Here is a 23,654-nt window from a genome sequence, read left to right as displayed (position 1 = left end):
GGGAATGAGGAAGTAGTGAAAATAAAACCCCTTTTCCTGGGGATGAAGGGGAACTTTCTTGATAGGTTCTAAATGAAGAACCTGCTCTTCTTGCTTAGGTGCAAACTCATGAGAGGAGTCCTTGAAAAGGGATGGGGAAGGTGAAAGGAGGCAAAGTATAGACTGAAACTGGATTGTATAACCCACTTGCACGGTGCTTAGAACCCACTGATCTGAGATGATGGACTCCCAAGCTCCAAGGAAATTGGGGGGAAAGAGGGTAGGTCTAGCATAGCTGGAATGTTGCTTACAAATGGACAGTCAAGTGGATTGTTTAGAAACTAATGGCTATTGTTTAGAAGAGGCATAAGAGATATGCCTTTTCCTCAGAGACATGATTTTTTTGGAAGGGTTAGGCCATCTAGGTTCATAGTAACTTTGCCAGGGTTGTTGCTGCAGCTTGTATTGCTTCCTTCAGGGAGCTGAGGAAACGCAGTGCCCTTCTTTCTTATGCAAAAAAAGATTTCATCCCTCAAAGGGCAGATCCTCAATAGTCTGTTCAACTTCCATAGGTACGTCAGAGTTCTGATGCCACAAAGCTCTCCTCAGGGTGACCACTATAGCCCTTACCCTAACTACAAAGTGACCTGAAAATTAGAGCTAGCTACAAGATGCCCTTCAGACAAGAAAGTCTTAAATTCATTCTTCATATCTTCTGGGAGCTTGTCCACAAATTCACTCATTGAGTGAACAGTCATATTTAGATAGAAGTGGCTGGGGTGGTTGAAAATGTGCATCTGTAGACATGAAGTAGAGTATGTTTTTCTACCTTCTTTTTCTTTTGGTGTGGTGCGAAAGCGTTCCTGGCATGATCATTCACACCCCGTCTACACTGGGATGTGAATAGAACTACTCATAACCCAGAGAGGGGAACTTATAGCGTCTGTCAGTTCTTTCTGCCATCAGTGTGAGGCTAGCTGAAGTCTGCCACAGGATTATGGAAGGATCTAATAAAGCCCCATTAACAGGCAGCGCAACTCTGCCTGTTAGGTCTGTAAAATATCAACCACCTTGTGGGTATTTTCTATGTTGTGGTTATTGATTAGTCTGGAAGCTGTGGGAATAGAGGATCTGTGCCCAGGGGAGAGAAACGAAGACTTTGAAAAATGTAACCCTAGTTCCATGTGAAAGCCCTTCTACAGAGGGAGATCAGAAGTCTGCCAGGTATGCCATTTAGAAGCAGAGAATTCTGAAGAGTTTTCCCTGTGGGATGGCCCTAAATCCACAGAGCAAAGATCTGGTCTCCCTCTAGTTGCCATGGAGACAAGGAACACCCCACTGTGAAAACTGTCTCACACAGAGGGGACTGAGAAATAACCGGCTTCTCGGTGTTTGCCCAGATATGCTGCAAGGTGTGGTAAAGGTAGTAAGCGTCACACATAGCACTGAGAGACAGCTTCTGCATAGGATAAAAGTCCCAGCAAACACTCCCTCAGAGTGGGAAGGAAAAGGAGAAAGGGTTTAAACCCAGTTTTTTATGCCACTTACACATTAACAATTCAAATTACTTTCTTACAAATGGGATGTTTGCTTTTCTCTTTTGAGAATCTCAAGCCTCTGGACTTTGCAAAATCTTACTCCTGAATAGGCTGTGAAGGGATCCTCTATCCTTGGGAATCATCATGCCCCTGGTTAAGCTTTTCTACCATGAAGTAATGGCTTTGGGAAGGGAGATAAGGCTCACCATATGTGTTGCCAAATGAGAGCCCAATGCCCTGCCAGAGCAAAGAACAATGGCTTGTGGTAGAAGGCTTCAGAAAAGTTGTGTATAGCATCTCTTGGACTTGGCTTTATGCTTGGAGGGCTTCTCTGCTGCTGTGGTGAGGGGCAGAGAGAGCTCAGTTGAAAAGTGCTCGAGATGTTAGTTCCTCAGTGCTCCAGTGATTCCTCAGCTCAGGAGAGCAAAGCTAGATATTGAAATGAAGTTGCTGCTACATGTAAATGAATAAAACAAAGTGGTCAGGAGAAGCTGAAACGTAATTTGTTTCCCCTAGAGGCAGAGATTCTGGTGGTTTGTGTCCAAAGGTGGGGCTTAGTCCTGGAGCCCTCAGCAACAATGGACTGTTTTTGAATTCTGTAAGTAAGAGGCATTATCCATTTGTGATGAATTAGGAAAGAAACACTGCAGCAGAAAACATAATATAGGATATTTATACCTACAAAAACTTCTTTAAAAGAAAGTTATTTAGGTTGCAAAACCAGGAAATGGCAGTTATATGGTTGCCAATGCAATGTCAATTCTGCCTTATTGTATGCCCACCCTGTGCACTGAATTAAGGGAGGGTCATGGGGAACCTTAAGCTTTTTGTACTCATCTCACCTGATGACAATAGACTGTTGACCATCTCAAGGAATGTGGAGTGGACAAACTGATAGTCTTCGAGCAGCAATACAACCTGCTGTGCTTCGATACCAGCAAGCTGCATCACCTAATAGTAGGGAAGTAATTTTAATCTAATTGAACAGAATGTGTACATTCTTTTATAATAGAATAATAAATCCTTAAATTTATTTTATATATTTATCTATTCCCCCACACACACGTTCTGTATTACTACATTTGTATATTCTCAACAGATTTTGATTTTGATCATTTGTCAAATATAAAGATAAGGAACAGTCTATATGGAAGAACTGATTTCTAATTAGAAAATAATTAACATAAATACTTTGATGCTTACATGACATTAAGGACCAATTTTTCCAAATATGACCTCAAACTGTACCCACAAAACGATGCAGTTGGTGCTCCCTTTGTTGTGTGCACGATATCATGGAGTTTTCTTGGAATTTCGTGCAATTTTGGAGGCCACTTTGGGAATTTTGACCCTAAAAGTTTTGTTGTCTGTTTTAATTTAATGTGTATATCTTTGTAAATCACTAGATTTTTGCTTGATAAAGCATATTGTACTGAGCTCACATGGTCCATACTAAAACAGAATACCCTCAAACAAACCTACAAATTCACATGCTAATAAAAACAAAAAGATGGAACAGAATTTTAAATATATATTTTCAGCAATGGGGGATGTGATTCTTGAGAAAAAACTTTCAAATCAGATTCTGATCGTATAAATTACTCCGTAGAAGCAGACCCCTGCACTTGAAGAGAACCCTAAAGAAATCAGTGCGGCTCTATGTAAGTGCAGGTGTCCATACACACAGAACAGCTTTCAAGATCTGGACCTGAGCAGAAGACTGTATCTGGGTCTTTACAGTGCCTAAGGGCTTGTCTTCACTGCAGGGGGCAGGGTGCTCAACGCTGCTGCAGCAGGTGTTGATTTAGCAGGTCTAGTGAAGCCCCGCTAAATCGATGACAGAGCACTCTCTGGTCGACTCTGGTACTCCAGTTCCCAGAGAAGAGTAAGGTAAGTCAAACAGAGAGAGTGTCTCCTATCGACGCAGCACAATGAAGACACCACAAATCTACCTAAGCTATGTTGACTCCAGCTACGTTATTCACATAGCTGGAGTAGTGTAACTTAGGTCGACTTACCCCAGTAGTGAAAGCAAGCCCTCATACAATGAGGCACTGATACTAATAATATATATAACTGTCAAAAATAAAATTCATAAGGAAAGATTTTATAATGTGATTAGCATCACAACTGGGGCCAGATTTTCAAAAAAGCTGAGGACCTTGCTGCTCTCCCTGAGAACAACAGGAACTACTGACTGCTGAGCTCTTTTGAAAATTTGGCTACTTCATTTAAGTTCCTAAATGGGTGCTCAACTCTTCTGAAAGTCAGACCTGCAGGAAACATTTTTATTTTGTGTCTTTTAAAGTTCCCTTAACTATTCAATTTTTTTCCCACACAAACTTAATTTAAATAACTGTAAAACAGAAGACTGTGAGTGACACACCTGTTTAAGATCATTTTTGAACTGCTTCAGTTCATAACCTCTGGAAATTTTGGGAGTAATCAGAATAGATCCATGCATGTGACTAACTAAAGAGGTAACTGTCCGACGACCCACACCACTACGTCCTGCTAAAAGAAGTGATCCTCCAGGAAAACTCAGCACTCTGTCTATCCTGGACACATAATCAAGAACTTCTTGGAAAAGTAAAATCTCTATCTCCTTGTTATCTCGTCCATAATGAATGATACCCTATATAAAAATGAGATAAATTAATATTTGCGTTAATGATAAATGCAAGTGTAACTATAGAATGCAATAATGTCCAACATTTTAAAAAGTTAAGAAACTGAGGGTCAGAAAACTTAAGACATGACACTGATGTTCTTTACAAACTGAACTATTTAATGCAATAGAATTTTGCTACCTTGCTGTCCCTGTTCCAGCAGTGGACAGACTTCAGAGTCCTAATAAAGAAGTCACTCAAACCCAAGCACAGACCCAAATATGGTATACCCTGGAGTAATGCTTACAGACTAAAATATATTGAAACACAAACAAAAGAACATACCAAGGGATGAATTTAAAATACATAATAGGCCACAGCGACAGGTCCAGCCAAACTGTGCTCAAAGCCACCTTTTTTTAGACATAGAATCATAGGACTGGAAGGGACCTTGAGAGGTCATCTAGTCCAGTCCCCTGCACTCATAACAGAACTAAGTATTATCTAGACCATCCCTGACAGGTGTTTGTCTAACCTGCTCTTAAAAAGCTCCAATGATGGAGGTTCCACAACCTCCCTAGGCAATTTTTTCCAGTGCTTAACCACCCTGACAGTTAGGGAGTTTTTCCTAATGTCCAACCTAAACCGCCCTTGCTGTAATTTAAGCCCATTGCTTCTTGTCCTATCCTTAGAGGTTAAGAAAAACAATTTTTCTCCCTCCTCCTTATAACAACCGTTTATGTACTTGAAAACTGTTATCTTGTCCCCCCTCAGTCTTCTCTTTTCCAGACTAAACAAACCCAGTTTTTTCAAGCTTCCCTCATAGGTCATGTTTTCTAGACCTGTAATCATTTTTGTCGCTCTTCTCTGGACTGTCTCCAATTTGTTCACGTCCTTCCTGAAATGTGGCCCCAGAACTGGACACAATACTCCAGTTGAGGCCTAATCAGCATGGAGTAGAGCAGAAGAATTACTTCTCATGCCTTACTTACAACACTTCTGCTAATATATCCCAGAATGATATTCGCTTCTTTTTGCAACAGCGTTACACTGTTGACTCATAGTTAGCTTGTGGTCCGCTATGACCCCCAGATCCCTTTCCGCAGTACTCCTTCCTAGACAGTCATTTCCCATTTTGTATGTGTGCAACTGATTTTCCCTTCCTAAGCAGAGTACTTTGCATTTGTCCTTATTGAATTTCATCCTATTTATTTCAGACCATTTCTCCAGTTTGTCCAGATCATTTTGAATTTTAATCATGTCCTCCAAAGCACCTGCAACCCCTCCCAGCTTGGTATCATCTGCAAACTTTATAAGTGTACTGTCTATGCCATTATCTAAATCATTGATGAAGATATTAAACAGAACAGGACACAGATTTTCTCCCTTATCTCCATCATCTGATCTTTGGCCCTGATCAGGGACCAAATTGGCCAATGGCATAACTTAGAACAGCCTTTAAGCTCCTATACATTACAACAGCTAGAGTGGTCACCTACCCAACCCAATCTGACCTCAGGTTTTAGGACTAAATTCTGGCCCTATCATACTTCACAGTACTGAGCTGGCCACAGCTTTGAAATTCAGCACTGCTGTGCAGTCATGGAACACTACACACATGACAAAGAAACTCCCAGAGTTCTAAGACCACCAAACCTTGTCCCTACCCACTATCCTCCATGTGCCCCACATGGGCAGAGTAAAGGAGAAAGAGCTACTGAGGACTACTTGGAGTTGTGGGGAGTTGATTTACATGAGTTTCCCATCCCCAGGCCCTACTACTCAAGTAAGCGTGGAACCCTGCCATGCTTCCTTCCACTATGGCCTGACTATCCCCAAAATCAGTCAGACCAATTCAGAGCCAGCACAGTGCCCCTTTCTCCACAGGTTCTGGATTTGTCCTTTATTGCTTAAAAGCATGCCAACTTCTGTTTCTAAAATAACTGTATCTCCCTTTTAGAATACAAATTACATGTATTATTCTAACCAAAAGAAAAATGTCTGACAACACAGTTCTGGTTACTTTAAACAATGTACAAACATAACTATAGACTTTTGAAAGTATTTTCTTTTGTTATTACTCCTTATTCTTGACGCACCTTTTTGATAACATCTTTTAGGTCTTCTGAAGTTAATTTGCCAAGTGGCTTCCCATGAGGTGGTAATGCCTGCTCTGGTGCTCTGAATGCTCCCACCTCATGACGAGCTCCCCATGTTACATAGAAGCTATCTGTGAAAATATAACCATAACTGTGATAGGAGTCTACATTCTCAAGTGTTAAAGCATATTATCAGGTATTTAAACAAATCTGATTTAATACATTTTATGTGTTATTACCTGCCATATTCTCCAGGATGTCTGAACCCCAGTCCCCTTGAAACACTTTCATTAAAATATTATCAAATATGAGGAGTTCTTTAGCACCAACAATCTTGTCACGGAAGAGGCGACGGGCTTCATAAGCAACAATTTCCAAAACGTAATCTAGTGTGTGTGTTGATGACCCTGCAAAGTATATATACATATATATATATGTGTGTGTGCTGATGACCCAACAAAGGATAGATAGATAGATAGAATACAATTTCAAAGATTTGAAATTTTGCATTTCAAAATACAGTCAAATTGAAAAAGAGTAAATCAGATTACATACCAGCACGAACACATCAAGAGGCAAGATATAAAAGAAAAAACAAGCATTATCAAATAATTTTTTAAATCTTATGGGTACAGACAAGATAAAATTATACAAGCACATAGAGAAATACATACTTTAAAAACAAGTTTTCTGCAGAGTACACTATTGTTTAATAATTGTTCAGTGTGCTCAAGATGCTGAACACAGAATAAAAACAAATATATTGTAATAAAAATAATAAAATACTATGCTCTTAAAATATAATCCTATTTAAAAAACTGTGTATCCAGTTTTAAAAGGGGAACAGAAAGGGACTGGTAATAAAGAACACACCAAGAACATAAGAATGGCTATACTGGATCAGATCAATGGTTCATCTAACCCAGTATCTTGCCTTCCGACAGTGGCCCATGCCAGATGCTTCAGAGGGAATGAACAGAAGAGGCAGTCATCGAGTGATCCATCCCATCATCCACTCCCAGCTTCTGGCAATCGGAGGCTAAGGACACCCAGAGCATGGGGTTGCATCCCCGACCATCTTAGCTAATAGCCATTGATGGACCTATCCTCCAGGAACTTATCTAATTATTTTTGAATTCCGTTATTCTTTTGACCTTCACAACATCCCCTGGTAACAAGTTCCACAGGTTGGCTGTGCATTGTGTGAAAAAGTACTCCCTTTTGTTTGTTTTAAATCCGCTGCCTATTAATTTCATTGGGTGTCCCCTGGTTTTGTGTTATGCAAAGGAGTACATAACACTTCCCTATTCACTTTCTCTACACCATTCATAATTTTTTAGACCTGTATCATATTCCCTCTTACTCATCTCTTTTCTAAGACAAAAAGTACCAGTCTTTTTAATCTCTCCCCATATGAAAGATGTTCCATACCCTTAATCATTTTTGTTGTCCTTCTCTGTACCTTTTCCCATTCTAATATATCTTTTTTGAGATGGGATGACCAGACCTGCATGCAGTATTCAAGGTGTGGGCGTAACATGGATTTACATAGTGGCATGATGATAGTTTCTGTCTTATTCTCTATCCCTTTCCTAATGGTTCCTAACACTGTTGGCTTTTTTATCTGCCCCTGCACACTGAGCGCATGTTTTCAGAGAACTATCCACAGTGACTCCAAGATCTCTTTCTTGAGTATTAACAGCTAATTTAGATCCCATCATTTTGTACATATAGTTGGGATTATATTTTCCAATTTGCATCTATCAATATTGAATTTTATGTGCCATTTTGACAGGTTTCAGAGTAACAGCCATGTTAGTCTGTATTCGCAAAAAGAAAAGGAGTACTTGTGGCACCTTAGAGACTAACCAATTTATTTGAGCATAAGCTTTCGTGAGCTACAGTTCACTTCATCAGATGCAACCGATGTAGCTCACGAAAGCTTATGCTCAAATAAATTGGTTAGTCTCTAAGGTGCCACAAGTACTCCTTTTCTATGTGCCATTTTGTTGCCCACTCACCCAGCCTAGTGAGATCCCTTTTTAACTCTTTGCAGTCTGCTTTGGTCTCAACTATCTTGAGTAATTTTGTACCATCTGCAAATTTTGCCAACTCAATGTTTACCCCTTTTTTCAGATCATTTATGAAAACGTTACACAGCACTGGTCCCACTATAGATCCCTATTTACCTCTCTCCATTCTGAAAAATTACCATTTACTCCTTTCTTTGTTTCCTGTCTTTTAACCAGTTACTGATCCATGAGAGGACCTTCCCTCTTACCTCATGATTCCTTACTTTGCTTAAGAGTTTTTGGTGAGAGACCCTTCAAAGGCTTTCTGAAAGTCAAGTACACTATATTCACTGGATCACCTTTCTCACATGGTTGTTGGCAAGAATTCTAATAGATTGGTGAGACATGACTTCCCTTTAGTAAAGCCGTATTGAGCCTTTCCCAACAAACTTTGTTCATCTGTTGTGTCAGATAATTTTGTTCTTTACTACAGTTTCAACCAATTTGCCTGGCACTGAAGTTTGGCTTCCCAGCCTGTAATTGTCAGGATCACCTCTGGAGCCTTTTTAAAATTGGTGTCACATTAGCTATCCTCCAGTCATCTGGTAAAGAAGTGGATTTAAAGGATAGGTTATATACCGCAGTAGTAGTTCTGCAATTTAATATCTGAATTCCTTCAGAACTCTTGGGTGAATACCATCTGGTTCTGGTGACTTATTACTATTTAATTTATCAATTTGTTCCAAAATCTCCTCTACTGACCACTCAAGCTGGGTCAGTTCCTCAGATTTGTCACCTAGAAAGAATAGCTCAGGTATGGGTATCTCCCTCACATCCTCAGCAGTGAAGACCAATGCATAAGAATTCATTTAGCGTCTCTGCAAAGCCTTATCTTCCTTGAGTGCTCCTTTAGCACCTCAATCATCCAGTGGTCCACTGGTAAGCTTCCTGCTTCTGATGTACTTTAAAAGAATTTTTTTTGCGGGGGGGCTCTTAGTTTTTTAGCCTTTGGCTCGTTGCTCTTCAAATTCTTTTTTGGCCTGTCTAATTATACTTTTACACTTGACTTGCTACTATATATGCTTCTTCCTATTTTCCTCAGTAGAGTTTAACGTCCAATTTTTAAAGGACACCTTTTTGCCTCTAACCACTACTTTTACTTTGTTGTTTAGCCATGGTGGCCTGATTTGGTCCTCTACTATGTTTTTTAATTTGGGGTATACATTTAATTTGAGCCTCTACTAAGGTGTTTTTTAACTGTGCTTACTTCGCAGTGTAGACATACCCTGTGAATGCAGAATACATGAGATATCCTCACCAAAAACCAGATCAACTGCAGAAAGTGGAGTCCACGGATTTCATAATCAAAATGACTGAAGTGAACAGCCCAGGCGTATTTATCTTTTTTAAACTCAGGATAGTTCCCACCTATATTTTAAAAATCTCACACTATTTTTCAAAATTAAAAACAACAACATAACTTTTCATGGAATGGAACTTTTGTTTTTCAACTGACATTAGAGCCCATTCTGCAAACTTTCCAGATTTCAATGGGGTTTAGCATATGGAGAGTTTGCAGGATAGGTCAATAATAAGAAACACATCACAAAATATTTGGGTATTCTAAAAATGTTTTCTCTTTTGGAACAAATCAGGGTAACTCACCTCCTGTTAAATCATATCGGAATAAGCCAAGAACCCACTGAGTAAGAATGTATGGTGTAAAGAGGTAATGACTATGATCATCAACTGTGAATTTTGCTCGTACCTGAAAACATAAGTTATTCACAACACAATTTATATTTTAATTTCAAAGATTTCTTGACAATTTAGTTCAACAATTTTCTATGCTTTCACCAAGTAAATTTTCTTCACGTGTACAGGTTTATACGTTTTGTTAATTCATCTGAAAAATACACATCTTGGATTGTTTACATTTTGCTTTCAGACCAAAAAAGCAAAATATCTCATTTCTAAAATATTTATTCTATAATATTTCTGAGAAAAAGGTTATATTGGAAAAATTAGTTCCCTATTTCTTTCATTGGAGCAATCTCTCTACCAGTCTAAAACATCTATAACTGGGTTGATTTTTTAGTTTGGCACCAGGAGAAGAATTTTGTCCAAATTCTTAATAGACCAAGAGGGTGAAAGGCCTGTCCAAGGTTAGGAGGACATCCCAAACACATTTGATATGTATACAACACATGCTTTCAAATAACCTGTGGTCAGACTAATCACATGTATTAAATATGACTGTATTTGTGTAGTGTTGCTTATGTATGGTACATGATTTGTCTAGGGCCAAGGTGTATTTCTGGATAGAAGATGCTATACAAATGTAAGGTATAATGAATAAAATAAATTAACAACAATGCATATCATAATTTGGCTGACTGATAATGGAAATATTAACTATTTATTGATATCTGAAAACACATGGTATTTAACTCATGGAGTAACTGCATACCTCTCTTTGACGATGAGACAATTATCTACACAGATTTATACTAATATCTCATAAAATATACAGATAAAGAATAGGCCATATGAAAAGCATGCAAGGCATGAGACTGCAGGTGTTTACCAAAAGGATAACAAATATTTTGATCTGATTCTCCTTAGACTATTATATGTAAGCTATTGATGTTCAAAATGTGTAGAGTCTCAAAAGGATAGAAATATTGTTACTATTCAATACACAGGTAGTGTTTCTTTAGTATGTCTGTTCTATTAAACCTGCCAATTGGGGTCTGAAATGGTTTATATGTAATACAATTCTCTGCACGGTGGGAAACGGCCTAGTTATTAAATTCTGCAAACTTGGCTCTACCTCCACCACAACCTTTTATCATCATAAAGATTCAGCCTTCCACTAATGGAAAACTTTTGGCTAACCTAAGTTTCCTTAATCAAGATTTTCAAACATCTATAACCTTGCCTGACCAGAATGACACTTGCACACATTTCTTTGAAGATTTGAATTATGTGACTAGTTGGAGGCTGTGCCCATGCTCCATCTGTTTTTAAGGATGTGATCATTCTACCTACACGTGAGTAAAGCACCTGGGTCCCAATCCGTGTAATTAGTCCTACTAAATCCAGTGAGACTATGTTTAAATGCTTAACGTGATTATATTCTTGGCTAGGACCCTAAAATTTTGAGTGGGAAGTTAAAAATGTATTTGTGTGTCTCAATGTCATGTTTTATATGCACACTACTTGGAATACTTAGTCCTATGTATGGCCCCCATCATCATACAATAGCATAGTATCTGAGCAACTTGCGATCTTCAGTGTGAAGTAGAGTTATCCTCATTTTACAGATGGGGTATGGAGGCTGAATCCACCATTTACTAGTGTAAACAGTATATTCTCCAGAACTTGAAATCTTTAAATCCTGATTTGAGGACTTCAGTAACACAGCCAGAGGTTATGGGTCTATTATAGGAGTGGGTTGATGAGGTTCCATGGCCTGCAATGTACAGGAGATTAGACCAGATGATCATGATGGTCCCTTCTGGCCTTAAAGTCTTTGAGTCCATAAATTACTTGTCCAAGCACACACAGGAAGTTTGTGGTGCAGCAGGGAATTGAACCCAAGTCTCACAAATCCTAGATTAGGGCCCTAACCACTGGACCATCCTTTCATGTCCATAACCACATGCATATACCCTTCACTTTAATTCTGAGATCAACATAAAAAATAACTTGCTTTTAGATTTTAAATATGGTAAAACATTGTATAATCTATTGTTACTGTCCAAAGCCAGAGATTAAAAGACACGGCTGCTTTTCAGTTTTTCACCTCCATTTCCCAAAAAAGAAATCAAAGCACTATACCTGCTCATATACTTGAACCATTGATCCTGCCAGCTGATGTATTTTTGGTAAGGAACCCCAAACAGAGTGATTCTTTAGGTTTTTGTGAAGCACAGGCTCTAAATATGCACTATAAATTGTTTGCAGTTGGTCTCTTTCTGGATAGCTAGAGGGAAAAAAATAGAGTCCAAGGAAATTGTGATGTACCAACATTCTTAATTTCCATACCAAAAATGGTTTTAGATTTATAACTATAATTTACTCTGAACCTTCAATAAAATAGAGCCTTACAGTCCAGCAGTAACTTAAATGCATTTTGGTTTTATCTGAATATGCAACCCTCAAAGACTTTCTATGTGTATCTTTAAATATCTTCCAACTTACAAACCCTTCCTCACAAAGTATTTAATCCACTAACCAACCAGCACTTTAAAATAAGGCTGTAAAGCTGTAACCTACTAGAAGCAAAGTAATTCTACTTTAAAACTTATTTCAGATACTTCGGCACAACAAGGTGAATTAAAATAATTATATATTGCTCTTTAACTGGTTTTAAACACTGAGAGGTAGCAACAATGATACTATGTGAAGATTCTACATTATTAGGAAAGATTAGAGGCTTGACTTGCCAGACAAAAATCACATTCCTTGTTTTCAAAAGTCTCACATCAAGAAGGACAGGCAGAGGCAAGCAGACCTGCAAACTGAATCTGAGATCTCAAAGTCAGGTAGGTTCTTGCAGACACTTACTCAATTGCACAAAGACGAACAACAGAAGTAAATCTGGATGTAAGTTTATGCCTTCCTAATGTTCCCCCAGCAGACATGGATGCCACAATTTGGATATTTTCTAAACCAACCCATTCAAGATTTTCATCGTAAAATCCCTGGTATGTCAGAATCTTTAATATAACAAAACAAAATATTTTAGTAAAATTAAATGAAAAATAGCAAGGTACCTAATGAAAACAATAGATTAATGTTGAGTCTCTGGTTGCTATTATTTGTTAAATACCAACAATATACCCATCACTAACATTTTCCACAAAAGTGTCTAAAAATTACTCTTAAGCAACTATGCAGCACTATAAACAAAAATTAACATGGTGCTTTATAAAATCATAAATCAGGCCAGAATCTTCTCTGTGACCCAACAGCACAAAGGAGCTGGAATCCAGGTGTAACGGGACAGCTGACAATTCCTCCTGGAGGGAGGTAGCTCTGAGCTAAAGTAAAGCCAAAAGACTTGGTTCCTTCCCTAACCTCCCTGTCAACCAGAATAAAGGGCATGTCAGGGGCATACTGGAGCTTCACTCTGCCAATTCTTAGCTCCTGTGTGGTCCCTTAGAGACCAGGAGCAGCTGAAGTAAGTTAGGGCAGCCCTTAGCCCACAGTCTTTGTCCCAGATAGCTTGCAATGTAAGAGAAAATTAAACCAAAGGGGGAAATATTCAGTAAAAGGAAGAATGTAGTAAATTCATTGTTAAAAATCAACATACAACACAAATGATTTTTGGGGGGGAGGTGGGGAAGTGGGTTTTAAGAAGGAATTTGGAGAAGGAGAAAGAATGCATGATGGACAGAATGTAAAAATGAGGAAAAAGTTATTTTTAAAATACTGTAAGCATTACATTTCAATTTCCAATCTCTGAGGAGAGAATAATTATGCAACCCCATAAACTTACTCTGTTAACCACTATAAGCTTTTGGGGACAGAGACTGTCTTTTGATTACATGTGTGTATAGTACCTAGCATAAATGGGACCTCGATACGGCAACTCTATATGCTATCACACTACACATAAATATAATGATAATAAACATGTAAGATGTTAACTATTACAATCACCAGCATATTGTAAGGCTTTCAATTCAAAATACAGTACTCTGCCTGTATATCAAATGATTTGAAATAGGACTCTAATATGTATTTACTGAATCATAATAAATCATTTCTAGTCTATAATTCTGAAGATAATTATTATCAAAGCCATATATGTTCACCTGTTGCAGGAAAGCCACTAGAGTGCTGGTTCCCCATTTATCAGGTTTGGGCAGGTTGATTTCCTTCAAGTATAAAACCAGCCTTTCACAGTCTTTCGGTCTGTATACTCTCCCAGTATTTGTACTGATTACCATGCAAGTCTGATTTAACTTTTGGAGAAGATGTCGAGATGTAGTTTGTGCACTGCAGTGAACTGTAGCAATCTGAGTAGATCGGAGTTGGGAAAAGGCATAACGAAGCAACATTCTAACAAAATAAAATACATAAATATATATTTTATATACACAGAAATTTTTAAAAAGCAATTTAAACACCTTTAAAACTGCCAGCACACTGTTTAATGTACTACATATAATGTACTGAATCCGTTTTGTTGAACTAAATATTCTTGATTATAAAATCAAATTGTATCATTTCACATTTATGAAGTTCCAGAAAAGTACTTATACAGATTTGTATAAGAACTAGCTAGTTGGTGAGCAATGAAATATGGCCCCAAACCTGCTATTTACAACACATAGACAATGGAAGTCAATAGGGCTCTGCAAAAATTCAGTAGTCCTCTCTTGCAGTATACATTGCAGGATCAGAGACTATGCACATGAGGATAAAGAGAAGAAAAAGGAAAGCTGAATATCTTTTTCTTTTGTGACTGAATTTTAAACAGTGGAAATATCATTAGATTGTTGAGAAGAAACCAGTAAAAAAAAGAATATAATCTATTTGCAAATCAACAGAGACACAGGAAAAAAAACCTGGGTTCACACTTATTACCATTAATTATTATTATTATTATTATTATGTCAGGTTTCAGAGTAACAGCCATGTTAGTCTGTATTCGCAAAAAGAAAAGGAGTACTTGTGGCACCTTAGAGACTTTACATTATACATTATAATGTATAATAACATCCTCACTGCATTTTCCACTTTTATGCATCAGATGAAGTGAGCTGTAGCTCACGAAAGCTTATGCTCAAATAAATTGGTTAGTCTCTAAGGTGCCACAAGTCCTCCTTTTCTTTAAGGGGAAATAGTTTTACTTTGTGTAATGACTCAACCACTCCCAGTCTCTATTCAAGCCTAAGTTAATTGTATCCAATTTGCAAATTAATTCCAATTCAGCAGTCTCTTGTTGGAGTCTGTTTTCGAAGCTTTTTTGTTGAAGAATAGTCACTTTTAGATCAGAAATCGAGTGACCAGAGAGATTGAAGTGTTCTCTGACTGGTTTATGAATGTTATAATTCTTGACAACTGATTTGTGTCCATTTATTCTTTTACGTAGAGACTGTCCAGTTTGACCAATGTACATGGCAGAGAGGCATTGCTGGCACATGATGGCATATATCACATTGGTAGATGTGCAGGTGAATGAGCCTCTGATAGTATGGCTGATGTGATTAGGCCCTATGATGGTGTCCCCTGAATAGATATGTGGGCACAGTTGGCAACGGGGTTTGTTGCAAGGATAGATTCCTGGGTTAGTGGTTCTGTTGTGTGGTGTGTGGTTGCTGGTGAGTATTTACTTCAGGTTGGCGGGCTGTCTGTAAGCAAGGACTGGCCTGCCTCCCAAGATTTGTGAGAGTGATGGGTCATCCTTCAGGATAGGTTGTAGATCCTTGATAATGCATTGGAGAGGTTTTAGTTGGGGGCTGAAGGTGATGGCTAGTGGCGTTCTGTTATTTTCTTTGTTGGGCCTGTCCTGTAGTAGGTGACTTCTGGGTACTCTTCTGGCTCTGTCACTCTGTTTCATCACTTCAGCAGGTGGGTATTGTAGTTGTAAGAATGCTTGATAGAGATATTGTAGGTGTTTGTCTCTGTCTGGGGGGTTGGAGTAAATGTGGTTGTATCGTAGAGCTTGGCTGTAGACAATGGATCGTGTGGTGTGGTCTGGGTGAAAGCTGGAGGCATGTAGGTAGGAATAGCATTGGTAGGAAAACTACCAATGTGATATATGCCATCATGTGCCAGCAATGCCTCTCTGCCATATACATTGGGCAAACTGGACAGTCTCTACATATAAGAATAAATGGATACAAATCAGATGTCAAGAATTATAACATTCATAAACCAGTCGGAGAACACTTCAATCTCTCTGGTCACCCGATTTCTGATCTCAAAGTGACTATTCTTCAACAAAAAAACTTCGAAAACAGACTCCAACGAGAGACTGCTGAATTGGAATTAATTTGTAAATTGGATACAATTAACTTAGGCTTGAATAGAGACTGGAAGTGGTTGAGTCATTATACAAAGTAAAACTATTTCCTCTTGTTTATTCCCCACCTATCCCCGTTCCTCAGACATTCTTGTTAACTCCTGGAAATGTGCTGGAAATGGCCCACCTTGATTATCACTTGAAAAGGTTTTCTCTCCCCCCACCCCACTCTCCTGCTGGTAATAGCTCATCTTAAGTGATCACTCTCCTTACAATGTGTATTTTTTCATGGTCTGTGTTTATATAAATCTCCTCACTGTATTTTCCACTTTATGCATCCGATGAAGTGAGCTGTAGCTCACGAAAGCTTATGCTCAAATAAATTGGTTAGTCTCTAAGGTGCCACAAGTACTCCTTTTCTTTTTGTGAATACAGACTAACATGGCTGCTACTCTGAAACCTTAATTCCAACTATACATACAAAATGATGGGGTCTAAATTAGCTGTTACAACTCAATTCATTGTGGAGAGTTCTCTGAGAACTTCTACTCAATGTCCAGTAACAGTCAAAAAAGCCAACAGAATGTTAGGAATCATTAGAAAAGGGATCGATAATAAGACAGAAAATATCATAATGCCACTATATAAATCCATGATACGCCCATACCTTGAATGCTGCATGGAGTTCTGGTCACCTCATCTCAAAAAAGATATAATAGAATTGGAAATGGTGCAAAGAATGACAAAGAAAATTATTAGGATATGGAACAGCTTCCATGTGAGGAGAAATTAAGAAGACTAGACTCTTCATCTTAGAAAATAGATGAGTATGGGGGGATATGATAAAGATCTATTAAATTGTGAATGGTGCAGAGAAAATGAATTAGAAAGTGTTATTTACCCCTTCACATAACACAAGAACTGGGTGTCATCTGGTGAAATTAATAGGCAGCAGGTCAGGTTTAAAACAAACAAAAGGTAGTACTTCTTCACACAATGCACAGTCATTGTCATGGGATGCTGTGAAGTTCTAAAGTATAACTGGGTTAAAAAAAGAATTAGATAAATTCATGGAGGACAGGTCCATCAATGGCTATTAGCCAAGATAGCCAGGGATGCAACCCTATGCTCCATGTGTCCCTAAACCTTCAGCTGCCAATAGATGAGACTAGATAACAGGAGATAGATCACTCAAAATTGCCCTGTTCTGTTCATTCCCTCTGAAGCATCTGGCACTGGCCACTGGCAGAAATAGGATACCCAGCAAGGTGGACCGTTGGTCTTACCCAGTATGGTCATTCTTATGTTCTTATGGAATCTGAGTGGTGGTGTGAATGGCTAGCTGATATGCAGCAGCAGCAAGCACTCAGCAACAGCAGTTTCAGCAACAATTGCTGCAGCAGTAAACCACCCACTAGCAAGTTCAAACAATGCAACAGCAGCAACAGCTGCTGAGGGAGTTGATGACCTACCAGCAGGAGTTCCACAAGGAGATGATACAACAGATAGTGCTGACCTTACGATCACCACAAGGGCAGCCTTCTGTCAAAGTGGATCCCCCACCAATACCCATGAAGTTAACCAAGATGGGGACAGACAATACCCTAACGCCTTTTTAATTAACTTTGAGAGCAGAGCACTAATCTCCTGGTGGAGTAGGCTTTGATTTGGCTCCATACTTGATGGGTCTGCCACAGATGGCCTACCACAACCTAGACCTGGAGAAGTCTAAGAATTATAAACAGTCAGCCATCTTGGACAATTTGGACATTTCTGAGGAAACTCATGTCAGTGACACTGCCAGTCGGACTACCAAGCATCTCAAGCAACTGAAGTCGGACCTGCAGAACAGGGGTCAGCCACTACTCCACAGCTGAGTACGCCCCCAACTAGGAAAGATACCGTCAGTGCCAGCCAAGTGACTTGCTGCTCCTGTGGCCACACAGAACACACAAAAGAAAAAACGCTCTCTTAAGGAATGTAATTATGCCCAGGGCTGGACTGCAGAAACCCATTCATGGAAAACACCATTTCCCAAGTTGATGGTGCTCGTGCTGGTCCAAGGGAAAAGAGTTCAAGGACTTGGACTCTGTCTGTAGTCAGACGGTGGTCCAAGTCTCCTTCACAAGAGATGACAACACCCTCAAAAGGCTGATTCCATCTACAGTGTATACATGGCAAAGTGAAAACCTATCCTAGCCAATGTTTACAGCTGACTGTGGGGACATGTACCAACGTGACAGCTGTACCACTGGTGGAGAAACTGGAGTATCCCATAATGGGAGACCAGCACTGGCCATTTTTTTGGCAAGTGATTAATGAACAGGCTGGCCCAGCAAACAGGGATCCTGGTTGATCATTGCAGAGTGACCCGAAAGCCTAGTAAACCTTGGGGAATTGGAAGACCCTGAGGAGGGAATAAGAACATAAGAACGGCCCTACTGGGTCAGAACAAAGGTCCATCTAGCCCAGTATCCTGTCTTCTGATAATGGCCAGTGCCAGGTGACCCAGAGGGAATGAACAGAACAGATAACCGATCCATCTCCTGTCGCTCATTCCCAGCTTCTGGCAAACAGAAGCTAGGGACACCATTCCTGCCCATCCTTGTTAATAGCCATTGATGGACCTATCATCCATGAAGTTATCTAGTTCTTTTTTGAACCCTGTTATGGTCTTGGCCTTCACAACATCCTCTGGCAAGGAGTTCCACAGGTTGACTGTGCGTTGTGTGAAGAAATACTTCCTTTTATTGTTTTAAACCCGCTGCCTATTCATTTCATTTGGTGAACCTTAGTTCTTGTGTTATGAGAAGGAGTAAACAACACTTCCTTATCTACTTTCTCTACACCAGTCATGATTTGATAGACCTCAATCATATCTCCCCTTAGCCATCTCTTTTCCAAGCTGAAAAGTCCCAGTCTTATTAATCTCTCCTCATACAGAAGCTGTTCCAAACCCCTAATCATTTTTGTTGCCCTTTTCTGAACTTTTTCCAATTTCAATATATCTTTTTTGAGATGGGGCAACCACATCTGCACACAGTATTCAAGATGTGGGCGTACCATGGATTTATATAGAAGTAACATGATATTTTCTGTCACAAGGAAAAGAACTGTCAGCCCCTTCAGGAGAGGAAGAGGTTATCTGGATGTGGACGCACTCCTGCAAGATAGGAATTTTTTGCAGGCACAGAAAAGTGACCCTACACTGAGCCATGCATATGACCAACTGGTCGCTGTAAATGGGGAAGTAATGGAGCCTCATCTGGTCAAGCAGTATCCACACTTCGTGCTTGAGAAAGAGCACCTGTACCGAGCTGAAAGAGATAAACAAACAGGGGTAATAATGTTTTGTTAGTCACAAGAAGCAGGGGAAAGGAACTCTTATTTAGAGAGAGAGAGAGAGAGAGAGAGAGACAGACACTCTTAAACAATCCTGAGTACACGCCGAGCAGAGGAAGGACTCTGTTAGGGTCAGAGAAGAAAGTAATTCAAACAATGTTCTGGTAGTGAATAAGTGGGCCCCCACCAATCACAAGTATGTATCATTTACTATTTGTATTCCATTAGCACCAAAGTTCCAATCAGAACCAGCGTCCCATTAGAATAGATGCTGGACAAACAGACACACAGACTGAGATTGATGTTACTAATTTTTTAGTGACAGATGTGTCAAAGAACATTTCAAATGGTTCTATTAGTATTTCACCTAAAGAAACAACTTTATCAATTGAGCAGAAACCTTCACTATGCAAAAATGTTCCAAAACTTTATCACCAAACTTAGAAAAATTAGATTAAAACAGTTAAAACAAAAAACAAAACAAAACAAAACTTACCCCTTTCCACATCCTTCAGGCCCAACAAGAAGAAATGGCTGCTTATTGTCAAAGTCTAGCCATGGTCTGAAGTAATCTAAACCTCTCTGCATGTTTGGGGTTTGAATGACAGGAAGTGTTCGGGGATTACTAAAGTCATCAGCAGTCAAATGTATAGGTTTTTTCAGTTGATATGACATTAAATGTCCAGTGTCAGCATCAAAATATGTGTCCAGTGGCTTCCTGGGATCTGGCGGAGATTCTCGTGTCCAATTAAAAATCTTTACAAAAATTTTAAAAGAACAACAATTAAGCTGTTAAAAATCTGCATTCCTAATAACAACACAATAACTATAATTATGAGTACATCCAAAAAATTATGTTAAAAGAATAGTAAATTTGCAAAGTCAAGCGCTCAAAAATTAGGAAATGCAAAAATTAAGGTTGCCTATGCAACCTTAATTCAATCCCATTGTGCGTATACATTGGGTAGTTAGTGAATGGGTAGTTATCCAATACTTATTTTTCATTTGATGCATGGCGCCAGACCTCATGGAATAAATTTCCTCATTCATTTTCTTGAGACACTGAGGGCCTGACTTTATAAAGTACTTAGTAGGTTCAAAATACAGCTCCTACTGACTTCAGTTGCAGTCATAAGCACTCATGTAGCACTTATGAGCACACAAATGTAGCCACAGGCTTCTCCCACTGAGTAGAGAGAAAATGAAGCACACACAATTAGTAGTCAACTGTAAAAGTTAAGAAATTCCAGAATTAAGGCTGCCTAAAGAGGTAACTGTTTCTTTCTTTTAAAGTAACTTTTTTCTTTTTCCTATTTTGTGATCTGGTAGGAACGCCTACAGCTCACAGTCATCATTTTTGTCCCTAATACTTTTAAAGATATGAATGAAACTGTCTCTCTGTGTGTGAGGATTTACTTAGAATTTATACAATCTTAAATCACTTCATGTTATCCTGGGCTAAAAAAATGTGGCTGCACAAACTATACTGTCCTAACAAGGGAAATTATGGGCTGTTAAGGGAAAGTCCTACTTAGTACCACAGCCTTGGGCTGCAGCATGCCCAGTACGCACAGAATCTTCAGCAAATATATCTGCCAAATTCCAACAAGTCTCTCTCTATTGAACACGTGAAAACCGAGATATTTTGGAGGCTTATAGTTTGGCCAAATTTGGGCAAATTTTCATGGGGATGACAAAAGGCACATCCCTGTCATCAGGGTGATGACAAATTTCAAGCCATGGAAGTAGTAAGTTTAGCGGTATTAGGCCTTAATGAAACAATTGTAAGAATGTGTTTAACATGGAAAAAGACACATAATCTCATCCTCAGAAATGACTAAACTGCTTTAGCTGAAACTTTCCCAGAAGAAACCAGCCTTAGACAAACACCCAATACTGAAAATTTCAGGTGATTTTTGTCAAAGATAAAAGCAACTGAGTTCTGTAATAGAAAATGTTAGGCAACTTTAAGGATAGGTGATGGAACCAGCTCCACCTATAATAAAATGGAATATGTTTGTGATCAAAGAAATGGACATTTAAGGAGGGATGGGACTAAGAATGTTTTGAAGTATGTACATATGGATAAACGCTTTTGGAAGGCAACAGTATACCCACTTATTTTTTTAAAAGAAATGATGATAATTTCCACATGTTGAAGGGCTGGGAGGAATGAAGTATTTAATCAGCAGTTTGATATCCCATGGCCCCAGTTTGCCACAAGTGATGTTGTGGCAGGTGCTTCTGTAATGCTCCTGACTAAAAACCTTCCTCATCTTCCAAAAAATACAAATGCATAATTTGTAACAAAACTATATGATATCATCAGAATTAATTTAGGGCCCAATTTTGTAAGCACTTATACACATGAGAAACTTTACTAATATGAGTAGTCTAATTACCATCAATGGGACAACTCATGTGAGTTAAGTTACTCATGTGCATCCATGTCTAAATTTCAGAACCTGTGCTCCTTATTCATCCTCCTTGACCTCTCAGTGGCATTCAACATCCTTGATCACTCCCCAGTTCTTGAAATCCTATAACCCTTTGTCCTTTGTGATCTCATCCTCTCACAATTCTCGTCCTACCTCAGTGATGGCACCTTCAAAATCTCATTGGATGGATTCTCCTCCTTTTCCCTTCTCCCCATTTCCATGGGCTTCCCACAGGGCTCCATCCTTTGTCACCTTCTCTCTTTGCACCTTATCTATAAGTTATCTTGACCACTCTCATGGATTTGACTACCATCTGCCTCTCTATGGTTGATCTATTTCCCTCCATCCAATCTCAAATTAGATTATAAACTCACTAAGGCAGGGACTAACTCTTATTGTATTTTTATACTCTTAAACCATAGCAAAATCAAAATTTCTGTTTTATTCATCTAGTAGTTTGAGATAAGATAGAAAAAAAGTATTACCTCTTTTGTAAATTCTAGTCGTGATTTCATGTTGAGATTTCCACCAAGACCCCGCATTAAGCTAATAATAAATTGTCCACGATCAGTGCACCCACGGAGATGAGACAACCCATTCATCACAGTGCCAACTAGACTTGTTTCTACCACATAGTCATTCTGTAAATTTGAATTTATAATAGTGTATAAGAATTTATAATAATAATATAACTTTAAACAAATTTCTAGCAGCAAAATAAATGAGTTATGGTGCAAGTAAATATGTCAGTTTCACTGCTATTAGAAGCCACTTTTAGACTTTTAAAATTGGTAGAAAATTTGATCCATTCAGGTCTAGAAGAGGTGATCCATTTGCAATCACATACTTTTAAAATATTTACTTCTGACTCTTATACCAAACCAACTTACTATTTATGTTCAGTCATCCTTCTGTTATATATTAGCCTACTGAATGCAAAGAAATGTGCACAATTGTGCAATGGAGATATGTGTCCAGAAGGGACCCTCCATGTGTGAATCTCACTCTCCCCCACAGAAAGGGGTGGAGAAACAACCTTTTCCTAGATCCCACACAAAAGTGTAGAAATCTGCATGGAGGAAAGAGACAGCTATGGGAGAAACAAATCTTAATCCCCATCAGGCTATGTAGATTCTCCAAGGAAATACAGCAAGATTGCCTCTCAGCACTGGGGATCCCTCTTTAAAGGAAGTTCCATGGAACAGAGGCCAGCAGCACAAGGCCTGCATGGCTCCATTGTGAGGAGTATGAAGCCAGGAAGGGATGCTGGAGCCATAGGAAGCACAAAGCAAGCACAGAAACACCATAAAGTGGTCTATATGCATGGTCATAGACTCCCATCTGGGATCCATGGGTTTTCAGGACATCCTGCCCACTTCCCTTTCCTGAAGATAGCACAAGTGAAGGGAAATCTCTGTAAGGAACAGCTTGCAGAGGTTCCTGCCTATGTAGAATTATTTAATGATTTATAACGTTGTTTTTAAATTTTCCTCAAGCCTAGCAAAGCACATGCCTTCCTGTTAAGGATTTTGGGCAGAAATTTCAAATTTTATGAGCCTAAACTAAGATACCTAAATCCATGATTAGTCAATGAGAGCTCTGGGAACTGAAAAATCAGACCCCTTATTTAGATGCCTAACTTTAGAGACCACATTT

At 38.9% G+C, this 23,654-nt stretch overlaps 1 protein-coding gene across 1 annotated transcript in view; it reads right to left on the bottom strand.

Annotated features, from left to right (window-relative positions):
* The window catches only part of DYNC2H1 (dynein cytoplasmic 2 heavy chain 1), a 393,773-nt gene that overhangs the window by 306,674 nt on the left and 63,445 nt on the right, over window positions 1-23,654 (bottom strand). The window contains exons 41-50 of the mRNA XM_084624374.1: window positions 22,484-22,639; window positions 20,057-20,316; window positions 14,063-14,309; window positions 12,810-12,961; window positions 12,081-12,225; window positions 9,903-10,005; window positions 6,465-6,632; window positions 6,226-6,356; window positions 3,904-4,152; window positions 2,360-2,468 (exon numbers count right to left, since the gene is read on the bottom strand). Coding sequence (XP_084480500.1) covers window positions 2,360-2,468; window positions 3,904-4,152; window positions 6,226-6,356; window positions 6,465-6,632; window positions 9,903-10,005; window positions 12,081-12,225; window positions 12,810-12,961; window positions 14,063-14,309; window positions 20,057-20,316; window positions 22,484-22,639 — 1,720 coding nt within the window. The remainder of the gene's footprint in view (window positions 1-2,359; window positions 2,469-3,903; window positions 4,153-6,225; window positions 6,357-6,464; window positions 6,633-9,902; window positions 10,006-12,080; window positions 12,226-12,809; window positions 12,962-14,062; window positions 14,310-20,056; window positions 20,317-22,483; window positions 22,640-23,654) is intronic.

The sequence above is a fragment of the Lepidochelys olivacea genome, assembly GCF_965140295.1.
Source record: "Lepidochelys olivacea isolate rLepOli2 genome assembly, chromosome: 1".
NCBI lineage: Eukaryota > Metazoa > Chordata > Testudines > Cheloniidae > Lepidochelys > Lepidochelys olivacea.
Note: the sequence above shows the minus strand (reverse complement) of the source record. Positions and strands in the feature narration are given on the sequence as shown.